The 14,874-nt window shown below is 47.8% G+C and overlaps 1 protein-coding gene and 1 non-coding gene across 2 annotated transcripts; both read right to left on the reverse strand.

Moving 5' to 3' along the window:
* Window positions 1-1,232: 1,232 nt before the first annotated feature.
* Window positions 1,233-1,304, reverse strand: TRNAQ-UUG (transfer RNA glutamine (anticodon UUG)). The gene has a single exon. It is a non-coding gene; the product is annotated as a tRNA-Gln (tRNA).
* A 12,710-nt stretch (window positions 1,305-14,014) lies between these two features.
* Window positions 14,015-14,833, reverse strand: LOC112674379 (histone H2B type 1-C/E/F/G/I). The gene has a single exon (XM_025470852.3). The coding sequence runs from the start codon at window positions 14,831-14,833 to the stop codon at window positions 14,375-14,377; it is 459 nt and encodes a 152-aa protein (XP_025326637.2). The 3' UTR covers window positions 14,015-14,374.
* Window positions 14,834-14,874: the final 41 nt, after the last annotated feature.

Genomic DNA, 14,874 nt, shown 5'->3' on the forward strand with positions numbered 1-14,874 from the left:
GGAACCAAGCATGCACAAGAGCTACTCTGGGCTCTGGGTTGATCAGAGCAGATTAGGTGAAAAGGCTGTGCACTCAGCAAGGCTTTATGAACTCCTGACCTGAGCCAGGGACCGTGGGGCTAAGAAGCAACAGATGAACAGGCCACAGGAGTGATCCCTCCCTAGGAGAGAGGGGGATCTTGAACAGGAGGGAGGGCTTATTAAACAAGCTATTAGGACAGGTATGAGAAGGGGATTTTCGAGTCTTGAGGAAACGTGGAGGAGACACTTAAGCCCAGATAAAGGGAGCCTACGATGATCTCAGCGAGAAGGGCTGGAAGGTCTAAGTCAATATTCGAGCAATGGATAGAGAATTAGACCTCATAACGTGAGGGCAGAGAGGAGGGCAAAAACAGATAAAAAATGAGAAGAGAAGGGGAAATGGAGAAATAAGTTTACCCTGGGTGGTGACTAGAAGCTAATGAGAAGGGAGGGTATGTTAGGGTAGGAACAGAGACGAATGAGGCTGGAGATGTGGCCAGGGCAAGGCAGCAGTCACCGAAGTGTAGTCGGGCACCCCGGCAAAGTGGAAAGGCTTGTCCCGTCGGAGAATCTCTAAGGTGACACTGTGGGCAGCTAGGCCACGGGTGGCACCTGCTGTTGGTGCCAACTCAAGGGCAGAGGCATTTCAAGATGGAGAAAGAAGCTCGGGAATTTGCAGCTAGGTGGTACTGGGGTGGTCATTTGCTCTGCCCGCGGGGCTTGAATCCATCCTCTGAGAGTGTTCCCCGCAGAAGGCAGCGCCGTGAGGGCGAGCAGAACCCCTCCGTGCTCATCGTGCTGGAATCAGGTACTTACAACTTCTTAGACTTCCTATTCCAGCCTTATAGCAACGTGGCCATTCTTTTTAAAACAGAAGTTCTTTTTTGTGCACACACACAAATTCCTTTCTAGGAACCAAGCCAAGGGCAGATGTGGGAGACACAAGTCTCCACTCCCCCCCTTCCCCCCTACCCCTTTCTCCTCCCCCCACCCCCAACCCAGATCTGGGCACAGCTTACAGGAGTGGCGGCTGCCTCTCCATGTGCTGGTTTCTGCATTAGGTCTTGCTCCAGCAGGTGGGCTCAGATTTTGGTAATATTATTGCTTGTTAGGGCTGCCAGATTAGCTGGATTACAGGGGAAAAAATGCTAGTTTGAAGAGATGAGATTGCAGGAAATAAAATGAAAAAAAATTGCTAAGAAAACTCATGAAGGTCCCACCGAGATTTGAACTCGGATCGCTGGATTCAAAGTCCAGAGTGCTAACCATTACACCATGGGGCCAGTGGCTGTGGTGGCTTGGCAGGTAACCCTTCTGATAAAAATTCATCACTGAGGCACTACACCCCCAAACACTACCCTTAAAAAAATTTTTTTTCTCTTTTTTCCGTTAAAATTGTACCACCCCTTGCAGGGTATTTTGAAAATGTGTGAGTGTTTCAGTCGTCTTAGTGGATGGAGGCTTTTACCTAGAGGCTGGAAGCCAAATGGCTTTTACCCAGAGGCTGGAAGTCCTAAGACACCCAGGACAGCCTGAGACAAAGTTATCCTTCCAATTGCACAGCTTTTGTAAAATGACCTTGTATGTTTCATCTGGTTTTCAGGGGCCTTTGTACCCTTCTATGGGTACGGAATCATCACATACACAGCGGACAGGGCACTGTAGGCCCTTGTTAGGATTTTAACTTTTATTCAGCTGTGGGAGGTCCCAGCTTCTGGGTGGGTGTTCTGGGAGACTCACCTCTGGGAATCCTAAGCTACCACCTGAGCAGTCTGAGCCCTCTTTTGCCACCACACTGGTAAGAAGCCCATACCACATGGTAATGCTCCTGCTGGCAGTCCAAGCAGACAGTATTGACAGACATGTGAGTGAAAATGCCTACAGATGGTTCTAGCCCTCAGTAGCCATCCCCAAGAGTCACCTCACATCAGGAAACTCCCACTTCAGGCTCCAGACATCCTGGAGGGCATTCTGACCACGGAGCCCATGAATATAGCACAATGTTTGTTTTATGGCACCAAATTTTGGGCTGGCTTATTATGCAGTAACAGTAACCAAAAAACAACAAAACAAAACAAAATAACCCTCTAGAAACAAGAATTATCCCTCTCTACTCCCTCAGCATTTCTCAATAATATGACTCCTCAATGTTTTTGTCACCATAAGTAATACATTAATGAACATCGGTGTTCATGCCTTTGTAGGGGCCTATTTAAGATCTTGTTATATAGGGACACCTGGGTGGCTCAGCGGTTGAGGGTCTGCCTTTGGCTCAGGGCATGATCCCCGGTCCCGGGATCAAGTTACACAGTTGACACCCAATATGGATCCTGCTTACTTACTCCCTGTCTGTGTCTCTCGTGAATAAATAAATTAATAAAATCTTTTAAAAAAATCTTGTTACATATTTCCAGAAATGATGATTTGTTTACAAAATTGTTAGCCTTGGAGTCTGCAAGAGTGAGATGAAATGTAAAAAGTTAAACATATGAAGTAGATGACTAAGGACATCCTCTAAGCACAATGTATTGTTACTGCATTAAGAAGATATCTGTTGGGGCGTCAATCCCTCAGTGTCGTTCCAGACTCTGTCTTGGGATGGGGGGTATGGCTGGGAACAAGAGTACTCTTCTAGGGCTCACCTCTTTAGGGAGAGTTTTACAAGAATGTCATTCGTTTTCCTAGATCTAGGTCCTGGGGGTGGGCATCTTCTCTGACTTTGCGGGCTTATCTTCAGCGCTTTAGAGAACCTACAGGATTCTGAGGCTCAAATCAAGAATTAAATTGGACTCAGAAAGAGGCAGATGCGAGAAGCTCAAAACCTCTCCCCTCATTGCTCCCTTTGCACAACCACACCAGGCTCTCTTGCAGTTCGCAGAACGTGCTAAGCAGGGAGCTGAGCAGGGTCCTTCCATCAGAGCAGCTTCCCCCAGCTGGTGATTCTCTCAGCACCTGATGCCCCTGATGCCACGGCAGGGCCCTGTCTTCGGTCCTTCCTTCAAGTTGCGATTCCCAACTCCTTATCCACCCCCTTGCTTTGTTTTACACAAAATGCTTCATCAAGGAGCTGATATTTTATAGGTTTTATTAATTTATTTTTTATTGTCTGGCTTATTTCTCCCTTCAGCGTGCCACAGGAACTTTCACAGGCTTTTATCACTGTGATAAAAGGAGGAGGCGGAGACATACCCTGTCTCCTCCATGCTAGGCTAGTACCTGCCATATAATAGATGGTCCTATTTTATGATTAAGTAAATTAATTTCCCTTACATAGAGGTAAAATTACTGACTCTCCAGTGAGTTGCGTGACTTATAGCTGGAATTTGCAAGAATGTCTGTATTCTTCTTCCCTAAATGCATCAGGCTTAATTATTTTTCTGTTATACACATGGTCTCAAGCTCTATGGATTATTCAGACTTTTGTTACAGTTCTTAGCCTATCAACATGTTCTGAGACAGACTGAAGTTCATAGAGGAAAATGTGAGATTAAAGGAAAGCAATTTAGGGGAAAAAAAAACTTGCACGAAAGAAGATGCAGATTTTTCTATACTAAACATATAGAAAGAAAAACCAAAGAATATCTTTATTACTGACAATAAGCCAATAAGTACATTCTAAAGAAGGACCTCCAGGATGGTAGAAGACAAATTCCTGTCAAAGGGTACTACATGCCCCAATTCTCTTGTATGAAATAAAATCCTCTTCAACCTCTTTTCTATTTCTTTGTGTAAAATATAAACTCAAGCCTGTACTGTGGGGCCCTGTCTGCGTACCACGTTGTCTGTCCAATATGGAGTTCTGTGCCAGTGTTCAAAGCTGCCACGCAGTCGTTTTTTCCCAGTTTAAAAAGCAGAGGAGTGTCATTTGATTGGTAAGAGGTCTCCTAGGACTTCCAAAGGCTAGATTTTGTTGCACAGATCTTAGACAGGTAGCCCTGCAGTGTGTATCTCCGATCCACTGGCTTGTTTGATCATATGCTACAAAGGTTAACAATGTTGTATATCAAGTCTTTCAACTGATTAAAAAAAAAAAAAAAAACTTGTAAGATTCTTCTACTAGTTCCAAAATAGACCAGTGATCTTTTGTTTGTTTCCTTCATGCTCATGAAGCAAAGAAATCCTTTGAATGCTGGATTAATTTAATAAATAATTTGAGAGTCTGCTTCACTTAAATAACCCCACACTGTTATAGTGGTCTCTAGAATTTTGCATATTCTATAATCTGACTTGATAAGCTCTTCACAATTCATACCTAGTTATTTAATCGTGAGATCCTGTCATCATTTTATGAAGGCTGCCCCAAGTACAGAATGCAGCTCCAGGTAAAACATTCTATGAGACTCACTGCTCAGCTCCTTGGGCTGCTCCATTCTGCCTATCCTTGTAGACTTTAACCCCACCAACTATTACTGATTCCTTGAATGTCATACCCACTTTCTTACTTCACCTGCCTAGAATACTGTTTTGTACTACCTCCACCCCTACTGGGAATATTATCTATCCTGTGCTCCTGGGGCTTTCCATACACATCTTTATTGAGTTATTTATTATGTGTGTTTTATCAATATTTGAGCAAGGAGATTCTTAGATTTGTTTATTTGTTCATTCATTTATTGTCAATGCATACATGATTTAAAATTCAAAGAGCATAAAAATTACTTGAAAAGATCCTCCCTTCATCCATGGCAGTTTATCTAGTATCCTTCAAGAGATATTTTACAATTGCATAAACATACATGTACAAAGGTTTCTTGCACAATATCCTGAACCTTAGTTTTTGCATTTGCCAATAGATCTTGGAAATCATCACATAGCTATACCTGGAGAGGCCTGATAATACACAGTGATTACAAAAATAGATTCTGAAGCTAGATTTTTTTTAAAAAATTATATTTTCACTACTTATTAGCTGTGCAACCTCAGGCAATGTACTCAACCTCTCTGAATCCCTGTTTTATAATCTATAAAACAGGCCTTATAGTAATTTAACTCATTGTTATAAAGATTAAATAACTGGATGTATCTAAGGAATCTGTTAGGACATTACCTGGCAATAACTTGGATGTTACCCAGTAAGCAAGAAATACTAGCTACTGTTATTATGAAAAAGAGCATTTTCATTTGGTTTTACCATCAGATAGAATAATGCACTGTAATTCATTCCTGGTGTTGATCACTCAGATTGCTCCTAGTCTTTTGTACTACAAACTGGCTGCTGCAAATCCCTGTCATATGCCATTTTGTACATATTCAAGAATGGTACAATCCCAGAGGTATGGTTTTTGGGTGAAAAAATATATGCATCATTTTGAGAGACATTGCCAGATTTTCCTCCATGGAGGTTTTACCTATTTTCAGGGCCAGCAGTGGTGACTGGAAATTAAGATCACAGAGTCTTATCAAGAATTTCCATTCCTAACCCAACATACAGGGGCTGCCCTATAGTGAATAGTAAATGCTAAATAAAATGCTAGTTAACTGGATGGAAGAACAGTTTAGTAAATACAGTTGGGTTTGGGGGGTGTTGTGCCCAAGATCGCGAATCCAAGAAACCACCAAGGAGCCGACACTGATGCAAGCACACGAGGGTTTATTAGCAAGCTCGAGCTTTGGTCCAAGTATACCCATCACAGCAGAGCAGGGACTTGGACCCTGAGGTGGGTTACAGGTGGATTTTTAGGGGCTGGTCTAGGGGATTTCCAGTAAGGGTGGGGGAGTTTCTCAAGCTCTTAGTTCCTCATTCAGATATGGGGCATGCTCTGCAGTTTTTCTTGGAACTGACTTGGGCTACAGGCTGCAGGGCGTGCTTATCTAGGGGCCAGGGGTGGGGGACATTTTTTGAATTTCTTGGGTCCCACATTCCCCCCTTTTTCAGAGGAACCCAATGCAGGACCCAATCATGGGTCCTGAAAGTTCAGTGGTTGGTATTGTTGCCTTAGCACCAGGGGTTGAACGGTGTTAACCCGGTCCCTGACAAAAGCCACTAGTCTATTAATGAGGCAGGGTCCAAAGGTCAGAAGGAGGAGGAGGAGGATGAGGGGGCCGGCTAGGGAGGACAATAGGGTAGTTAGCCAGGGGGAATGATCGAACCAGGATTTGAACCACCCCTGTTGCTGCTCTCGCTCTCGTTTTCACCTGCCAGTCCTTCCCTGACCGTTGCCATCGATTCTCGGACTATCCCTGAGTGGTCAGTGTAGAAACAGCATTCTTGGTTCAGGGCAGCACAGATTCCCCCTTGCTGTAGAAAAATTAGGTCTAACCCCCTCCTGTTTTGGAGCACCACTTCAGATAAAGATGTTAAAGATCCTTGGAGGTGGGAAATGGAGGTCTCTATGTGCTCTATGTCTACATCAATGGCAGCCCTAAGGCTACTGTAGTGGGAAGCCTGAGTGGCCAGTGAGGCAATACCTGTTCCTGCACCAGCCAAACCAATTCCTAGTAGGGTGGCGATGGTGACAGCAGAGATGGGCTCTCATTTATTTTACCCGTGGGTACCCAGGTCCATCCATTGAAGTACCTGCTCATCTGAATGGTAGACGATTCTAGGGAGTAGTTGAACCAGCACACAGAAGCCCCCAGTTCTGTTTATAACCTGTCCGTGAGCGCAGGGAGTTAATCCCTTGGAACAGGCCCACCAACTGTCTTGGGGCGGTAGATGATACCCGGTACTGTTTATAGGCTGTGTAACATTGCACAGAATCTGGTAGTGGCGTGGAGGAGTGCCTATGCAGAGCTCCTGGCTTGACATGGATTGTAAGGTGAGGCCTTTACTACCAACCAGGCTTTTGGTTCCACATGCAAGCATTAGGGTCCGTGGTTGTGTTATGTTGACCCATTATTGCAATTCCTTCATAGAAGGGGGGCCGGATGTCATAGCACAGCCAGCAGGATTGGGTTAGATTGGGTTTAGTTGTGTTGAGGAATTTGTAAGTCTGGGACACCAGGGCCCAAAGAGGGTGTTGAGAGGGGTTGAGGGGCAGGGGAGTGGGGTGCACGGGAAGGCGAGCCGGGACTGGGGTGCCTCAACTGGAGGGGTTGTGGGATGAATTCAAAGGGGTGCTGTAGATATTGCCTGAGGAGGCACTAGCAAATTGTTTGGACCTAAGGCAATTGGGTTAGTCGGGGGTCTAACCCCGAGCAGTGGGTCGCTGCTCAAGTCTGATTCCAAATATCGCCCCGAGATCTCTGGGGAAGATTCTGGTTTTTTCATAAAGTCTTATTCCTCAAAAGCATCCAGTATTCCAACTTGTCTCTGCCTGTCCTTTAGGAGTGAAGGTAATGTTTACCAGATTGCAGGTATCCTTGCTGTGTTTAGAGCCTATTTTAGAGCATTGGCCTATAGGGCCAATTAGTTTGACTGATATCAGGTCATCCCTTATTGGGGGATCCCACCAGGTGTGGCCAGTGGAGATGCAGTTCCATGAGGAGCAATAGTAACTGCTGGCGCCCCCACATTGTTGGGCCTTTTTCCTGGTGTGTCCCAGGCAGCCATAAAAATGGTGCTGACTAATGAAAGCCCTGTCCCAGGTCAGTTGAAGGAGTTTAACTAAGTCAAAAATTAAAGAGGGAAACCAAGTCCCGGGTGGATGCAACCCGATCTTGACATTTAAAATTTCTCCCGTGGCTGTGTTATGAACTATCCATGTCAGATTTTATGGTGAGTGGGGGTTAGTTTCAGCCGCGAGGGGATACAGTGCAAGTAATATTAGCAGGGTAAGTGGGAACGACTCAGTCTTAGCTTTAGGGGATTGTCCTTGTCAGGCTGACTCTTCCATTCTGGAACAAAGTCCTTAAGGACAGCATGTGGATCAGCTGGCTGGACGTGGGTGTAGTGGACCCAGGGAGTTATTCCGTGGACCTTGAGAGCGGTGGGAGTGGTCATGATCACAATGTAGGGTCCTTTCCAGCGAGGTTGGAGTGTCTGCTGTTGATCCCGCAAGTATACCCAATTGCCTGGTCGATACTGATGGGGGTCAGGGGGTGGCCCAGTCTCGTAGAGGGCCCTCAACTTAGTCCATAGCTGCTCATGGGCTCTTTGTAACATTTGGAGGGAGAAAAGAAGTTTTTGGTCATTGAACTCAGCAAGCACTTTGGGTTTCAGGGTAGGAATGATAAGTGGGGGTATACCAAACATGATTTCATAGGGAGTCAGTCCCATCTTATATGGTGAGTTCCTCACCCTATATAGGGCAAAGGGGAGGAGATTCACCCAGACCCCGCCGGTCTCCAAGGCTAATTTAGTTAAGGTCTCTTTTAATGTCCTATTCATCCTTTCTACTTGACCAGAGCTCTGGGGTCTGTAACCACAATGTAATTTCCAATCTGCCCCCAGTATTTGTGCTACTCTCTGTGTTACCTTAAAAATGAACCCTGGTCCATTGTTGGATCTGATCCTGGAAGGAAATCCATACCGTGGCAGAATGTCCTCCAGCAGCTTTTTGGTCACGATATGTGCTGTTTCGTGTTTGGTGAGGAACGCCTCTGTCCACCCTGAAGAGGTATCTATAAAAACTAGCAAGTACTTGTATCCATACCTTCCAGGCCTTACCTCAGTGAAATCTACTCCCCAGTATGCTCCTGTGCGGTCTCCCCTGAGTCAGGTTCCGTGGTTAGACCCATGGGCGGTAGCGTTGGTTAGCTGGCATGCATGGCAGCTTGCCACAATCTGCTCTATCTTTGCTTGAGAGTCTGTAATAGTGATCTTTGCATGTCGTATGAGGTCTTCCATCTTCCTTGTTCCCATATGAGTACTCCGATGCATCTTGGATAGGACTCGCCGTCCTAGTTCCTCTGGCAGGATGATGCTGGAGTCTGTGGCCCTTCACCAGCCACGCAAGCACTGGGTCATAGGCAAGCGTTTGATCCAGTGTAAGTCAGCATCAGTATAGTTGGGGGTGTCCAGCAGGGTCGGTGCCCCCGGATCAGGTAGCGTGGTTGTTAAGATCTGAGTCACCGAAAAAGGGCCACCTCCTTTGCTTTTGAATCGGCTAGCTGGTTTCCCCCGGCTACTGGTGTGTCTGCTCTCTGGTGTCCTGGACAATGGATGATAGCTAGTGCCTTGGCAGCCAGAGGGCCCTCAGGAGTTCAAGAATCTCTGTTTTATTTTTAATAGTCTCTCCCTCTGCTGTCAGAAGCCCTTTCTCTCTGTAAAGGGCTCCGTGGATGTGAGCGGTGGCGAAGGCGTACCTGCTGTCGGTGTAGATGTTGATTCATTTACCTTCTCCCATGGTCAGCGCCTTGGCCAGTGTGGTCAGTTCTGCCCGTTGAGCCGATGTTCCGGCTGCCAATGGCTCTGCCCAGACGGTCTCTGTTTCCGTGGTTACGGCTGCCCCCACGTATCTGATTCCTTCTCCGCAACTGCTGCCGTCCATGTACCAGGTGGCATCCGCATTCGGCAGTGGCTGGTCCTGGAGATCAGCTCTGATTCCGTGCACCTGTGCCAAAATTTCTTCACAGTCATGCAGAGGGGGGTCCCAGTCTGGGTTAGGGAGTAGCGTTGCCGGATTCAGGGTTGTCGGTGGCTTGAATAAAATTCTGGTGAGGTTTAGCAGTAGGCTCTGATAATGGGTCAGATGGGCATTGCTGATCCAGCTGTCTGGGGGCTGTTTGAGTACCCCTTCAATAGCATGTGGGGTGGTAACATGTAGTTCTTGCCCCATGGCCAGTTTGTCTGTGTCCTTGACCATAGTGGCCACCGCGGCAATAATTTTTAAGCATGGGGGCCATCTAGTGGCCACCGTGTCCAGCTTTTTGGAGAGATAGTCTATGGGTCTCTTCCAGGGACCTATGTACTGGACAAGGACCCCTTTTGCAACCCGTATTTCTCATCCACATACAGGTAGAAGGGCTTGGTTAGGTTGGGCAACCCAGAGCTGCGGCAGACAGCAAGGCCTGTTTAAGGTCATTAAAGACTTTGTTCATGGCCTCTGTCCATTCAAAATTTTGCTGGTGCTTGGTGGCCTCATAGAGGGGTCTGGCCATCTCGGCAAAACCCAGAATCCATAATCGACAGAACCCTGCTGACCCCAGGAATTCACATACCTGGCGGATGGGTTGCAGCTGTGGGATCCTTAGGACGGTTTACTTCCATGCATCTGTCAACCATCTTTGTCCATCCTTTAATTTGTACCCTAGGTAGCTCACCTCTGCTCTGCAGATCTGGGCTTTTTTAGCTGAGGCCTGGTATCCCAGAGCTGCTATTGTCTGGAGCAAGTCCTTGGTGCCTCGCAGGCATGTGTCCCGGTCCTCTGTCACCAACAGGATATCATCTACATAATGCAATAAGGTCAAATGAGGGTGTTCGGAACGGAACTCACCCAAGTCTTCGTGTAAAGCCTCATCGAAGATGGTCGGTGAATTTTTGAATCCTTGTGGTAGTCCAGGTGAGCTGGCCATTGATGCCTTTCTGGGGTCCGTCCATTCAAAGGTGAAAAGGTCTTGGCTCTTGGGTGCTAAAGTCAGGCTGAAAAAGGCGTCTTTTAAATCTAATACCGTATACCAATTTTTCCTGGAGGCAAGGTGGAAAGGAGGGTGTATGGGTTTGGGACCGTAGGGTGCATATCCTCTACTCGCTGGTTGACCTCCCTTAAGTCCTGGACTGGCCTGTAATTGTTAGAGCGGCCTGGTTAACAAAAGCCATGATAATTGTGGCCTTTGTTTCTGGGGCTTATGGGTTCATAGGGTTGTACTGCCTAAAAGCCTCTATGATTCTCTCTAAGAGGGCTGCTGAACTCTCATCCTTACCCTGTCTTACATCATAGACCTTGGCCAGATTGGTAGGTTTGCACGCGGCAGGCTGGAGACCTGCCATTAGAGTCTGGCGGTGGACCCGGAGTCTCTCCTTACCTTCAGCTGAGTTGTAGTCCCAGGTAGGGCAGGATAAGGGGAAGGCAGCGTTTATAAGGTCTGGGTTTTGAGTTGGCTGTCTGTCCTCTCCCAGGACAGACTTCTGGGCTTCCGCCTGAGTTCGTTCTCTCTCTTCGGTGGTGAAGAGAACCTGCAAGAGCTGTTGGCAGTCCTCCCAAGTAGGCTGGGTAAAGAGAACAGTATTTAAAAGGCCGATTAGATCTTTCGGGTCATCAGAGAACTTTGCATTTTGGGTTCTCCAATTAGATAAATCACTGATGGAGAACGGCCAATATAGCATTGGTTGTTCTCCAGTCTCGGGAGGCCCCATGGCGCAGAGGGGAAGGGAGGTGGAGTCGGCTGGCCCCACATTTGGAGGTGGGCCTGCCGGTGGGTCCATCAGCATGTCCCTGCGGCTAGCGTGCACAGGGACTCCCTCGTCAGGGAGGGGTGGCGCCCCTTCTGCAGCCCCCGGTGCCTCCAATGGAGGGGCGGAAGGGGGAGGGGGTGCCCAGTAGGACAGCGGGAGGATCAGGTCCTCCGGAGAGGAATCCTGCAAGACCCAATAAAGGGGCGTTTTGATCTTAGAGTCAGTCTCCTTCTCCGCTTTCCGCAGGGCTAGAATCTTGGTAGGTCCTGCTTTGGGAGGTAAAAATGGTTTTAGCCAAGGAGGGGGTTCTCGATCATGTCCTGCCAGATCAGGATGTAGGGCACCTGGTCAGAGTGGCCATCCGGTTTGTCCCTGAAGATCAAGGCCTTAACCTGTAAGATAATAGGTAGGTAAAGTTCCTTCTTGGGGCCATCCCACGTCAAAGGTTGGCCATTCTGACATGCAAGAAGTTTGAAATTTCCCTCTCCGTATGTCTGTGCTCAGATTATGAGCTTTTCTCCTAACCTCCAAGAAGTGGGAGAGCCTAAGAGACGGGGGTTGGGGGTGGGGGTGGGGGTGGGGGGGTGGTTTGGTCTGCCACATTATGTCCCCAGTCCACACCAAGGCACAGAGAGTTATGACGATTAACAAGGACACAGTAACACAGACAAACGTTCCAATGCGGCCACGGAGACAAAACAGAAAGTAACCTGAAGGGCTGGCTGTCCGTAATGGCAGTTGGCCCTCCTCACAGATGAGGATTTCGTCCTTCTGGCAGGGGCAAGGGACGTCTCCCAAGACCCCCGTCGACCAGCGCGTCTGCCTAAGCCAATGTCGACCTAATTGTCTGGAATTCCTACAGGTAGAAATACAGCATGGAGCTCTCAGAAAATATGCGTGCAAAAGGTAGAAAAGTTGAGTGCACTTACCAGGTGTGGGACCCTCTGGGTGAGGTCCTGGGGGTCTCTCGGATCCCGGACAAGCCCCCAAATGTTGTGCTCAAGATTGCGAATCCGAGAAACCACCAAGGAGCCGACACTGATGCAAGCACACGAGGGTTTATTAGCAAGCTCGAGCTTTGGTCCAAGTATACCCGTCACAGCGGAGCAGGGACTTGGACCCTGAGGTGGGTTACAGGTGGATTTTTAGGGGCTGGTCTAGGGGATTTCCAGTAAGGGTGGGGGAGTTTCTCAAGCTCTTAGTTCCTCATTCAGATATGGGGCATGCTCTGCAGTTTTTCCTGGAACTGACTTGGGCTACAGGCTGCAGGGTGTGCTTATCTAGGGGCCAGGGGTGGAGGACATTTTCTGAATTTCTTGGGTCCCACAGAGGGCAGCAAGATAAACATTTTAAAACCCACTTTGGCATCTTATTTTCTAGTAAAGTCACTGAAGATTATTGGAAGGCAAAGTAGACATAGTTAACTTTTATTGATCACTTTGACTTGATCTACTATTACAGAGATTTCTTCTGGAAATCGGAGAGTAACATAAATATTATTGCAGTTTTGTTAATACCTTTAATGCAACAGGTTAGCAGAGGATCATAAATAGGGTTTTGTCCAGAGTACAACTGATTTACTGGCTTTCCTGTAGCAAAATGCTTTCTTATTCTAATAATAGGTCTTCACATTTATTATTTCATGTGATTCTAAAACATATGAAAAGATGTGAGGGGAAAAAGACAAATAAACATTGAGACACTAAGCTATAAACTCGCTTTAAATTTACCGTTGTAATCTTTAAGTTATTCCCATTTTATGGAGGAAAGATATGGAGACCCATGCCTTATGTAGTTTGCTGCAAGACCCAGAGCCAAGAAGTGGCCTAGTTGGGCTGAGACCTTAGCAGGGCCCTAGGAACTTATTTAATGACCAATCAACTTGAATAAATAGTAGTTACCATGTAAGAGTGACTTTGATAAAAGCAAAGGTCTGTTTTCGGGCTTCATTTGCACTTTCTATTCTCACATAGGTGGGCAATATGACCTAAAACAGGCAGTAGATCCTATACTAGGGGGATGGATTCAGATTTGGCAGCCGAAATCCCATTCACTCTAGTTTCTTGCTGTGTGACCTTGGGTAAGTTCCTTCTGTTTACCTTACTTGAGAGACGGAGATGACTGTACCTACTTCATAAAACTGTTCTAAGAAGTTAACATGCCCTAAGCACCGTAACATGCCACATGGTACACCGTGAGTTTGCTATATTCTACAGATCAATCAACATACCTCTGGTCACACAGCAAGTGGTGGAGCTGAAACCAGAGGCCGATCTTCCCATTCCAGTACCTTGTTTCGCATCTGCAGTTTGGCAAGCAGCAAGCGGAGACGCACATGCACCAACATATTTGTCTTGCCTAAAACATTCATACCTGAATCCACGTCACCCTTTTCCCTTTCCCTTTGTGTGTGCAAGGGCAGCACAAAGACTGCGTCACCTTCACACTGCCTCAGCGACTCCCGAGAAGCTTCCGCTCGAACCTCCCTCCCTCCCGCCGCCTTTGTTTGCAAGCAGGAAGGAGGTAGGACAAGAGGGCGGAGGCAAAAAAAAAAAAAAGGGGGGGGGGTGGGCAGGCGGGTGGCTCAGCGGTTTAGCGCCACCCTGGGTCCAGGGCGTGATCCTGGAGTCCCAGAATCCAGTCCCGTCGGGCTCCTTGCATGGAGCCTGCTTCTTCCTCTGTGTGTCTCTGCCTCTGTGTCTCTCATGAATAATTTTTTTTTTTTAAACAAAAAAGGGCTGAGGCTTTCCCGCCTGCGCTGCTCTAGTTTACAATTTGTTCCGAAAGGGTCAAGGAAAACACTGGTCTCCCCGCTCTCTTGAGCGCCCCGGCTTTTTTGTCCTTAGGATTTGTCTACACCGTCAACATCAGGTTCAGCTGTGGCACTTAGTGAAGGGACCGGGAAGGGTGGTACCAAGTGCCAAGATCAGCCCGAGCCCTCCATTCAGCCGGGCGGCGTCAAGCGCACATCCCGGCCTCAGACCCGTGGGGTCTCAGGATGTTCCTGCAGGACGGGGCACGGGACGCCGTAACCTACTCTTCTATACTTTTGTAAGGGCAAAGCGAAACACCTCTTTCTTAACGAAATTAAGTGGCTCTGAAAAGAGCCTTTGGGTTGGATGGTGCCTCGGAGCGCGCTCACTTGGAGCTGGTGTACTTGGTGACGGCCTTGGTGCCCTCGGACACGGCGTGCTTGGCCAGCTCCCCGGGCAGCAGCAGGCGCACGGCCGTCTGGATCTCCCTGGACGTGATGGTCGAGCGCTTGTTGTAATGCGCCAGGCGCGACGCCTCGCCCGCGATGCGCTCGAAGATGTCGTTGACGAACGAGTTCATGATGCCCATGGCCTTGGACGAGATGCCCGTGTCGGGGTGCACCTGCTTCAGCACCTTGTACACGTACACCGAGTAGCTCTCCTTGCGGCTGCGCTTGCGCTTCTTGCCGTCCTTCTTCTGCGCCTTGGTCACCGCCTTCTTGGAGCCCTTCTTCGGGGCCGGCGCGGACTTGGCGGGCTCGGGCATGATGGAGACAACACAGACCTTCCTCAAAAAAGACAAAAACAAGTGTCGTGGGAGCAAAGTGCCGCTGGTCCCTTTCATATAGAACCTCTCATGCAAATAAGGTGTCAGCTAAAGTCCTG

Source organism: Canis lupus, chromosome 35 (assembly GCF_003254725.2).
Source record: "Canis lupus dingo isolate Sandy chromosome 35, ASM325472v2, whole genome shotgun sequence".
In the NCBI taxonomy this organism is placed as follows: Eukaryota; Metazoa; Chordata; class Mammalia; order Carnivora; family Canidae; genus Canis; species Canis lupus.

Coding starts and splice junctions, on each gene's coding strand:
- LOC112674379 (XM_025470852.3), bottom strand. CDS start 14,833: ATGAAAGGGACCAGCGGCACTTTGCTCCCACGACACTTGTTTTTGTCT.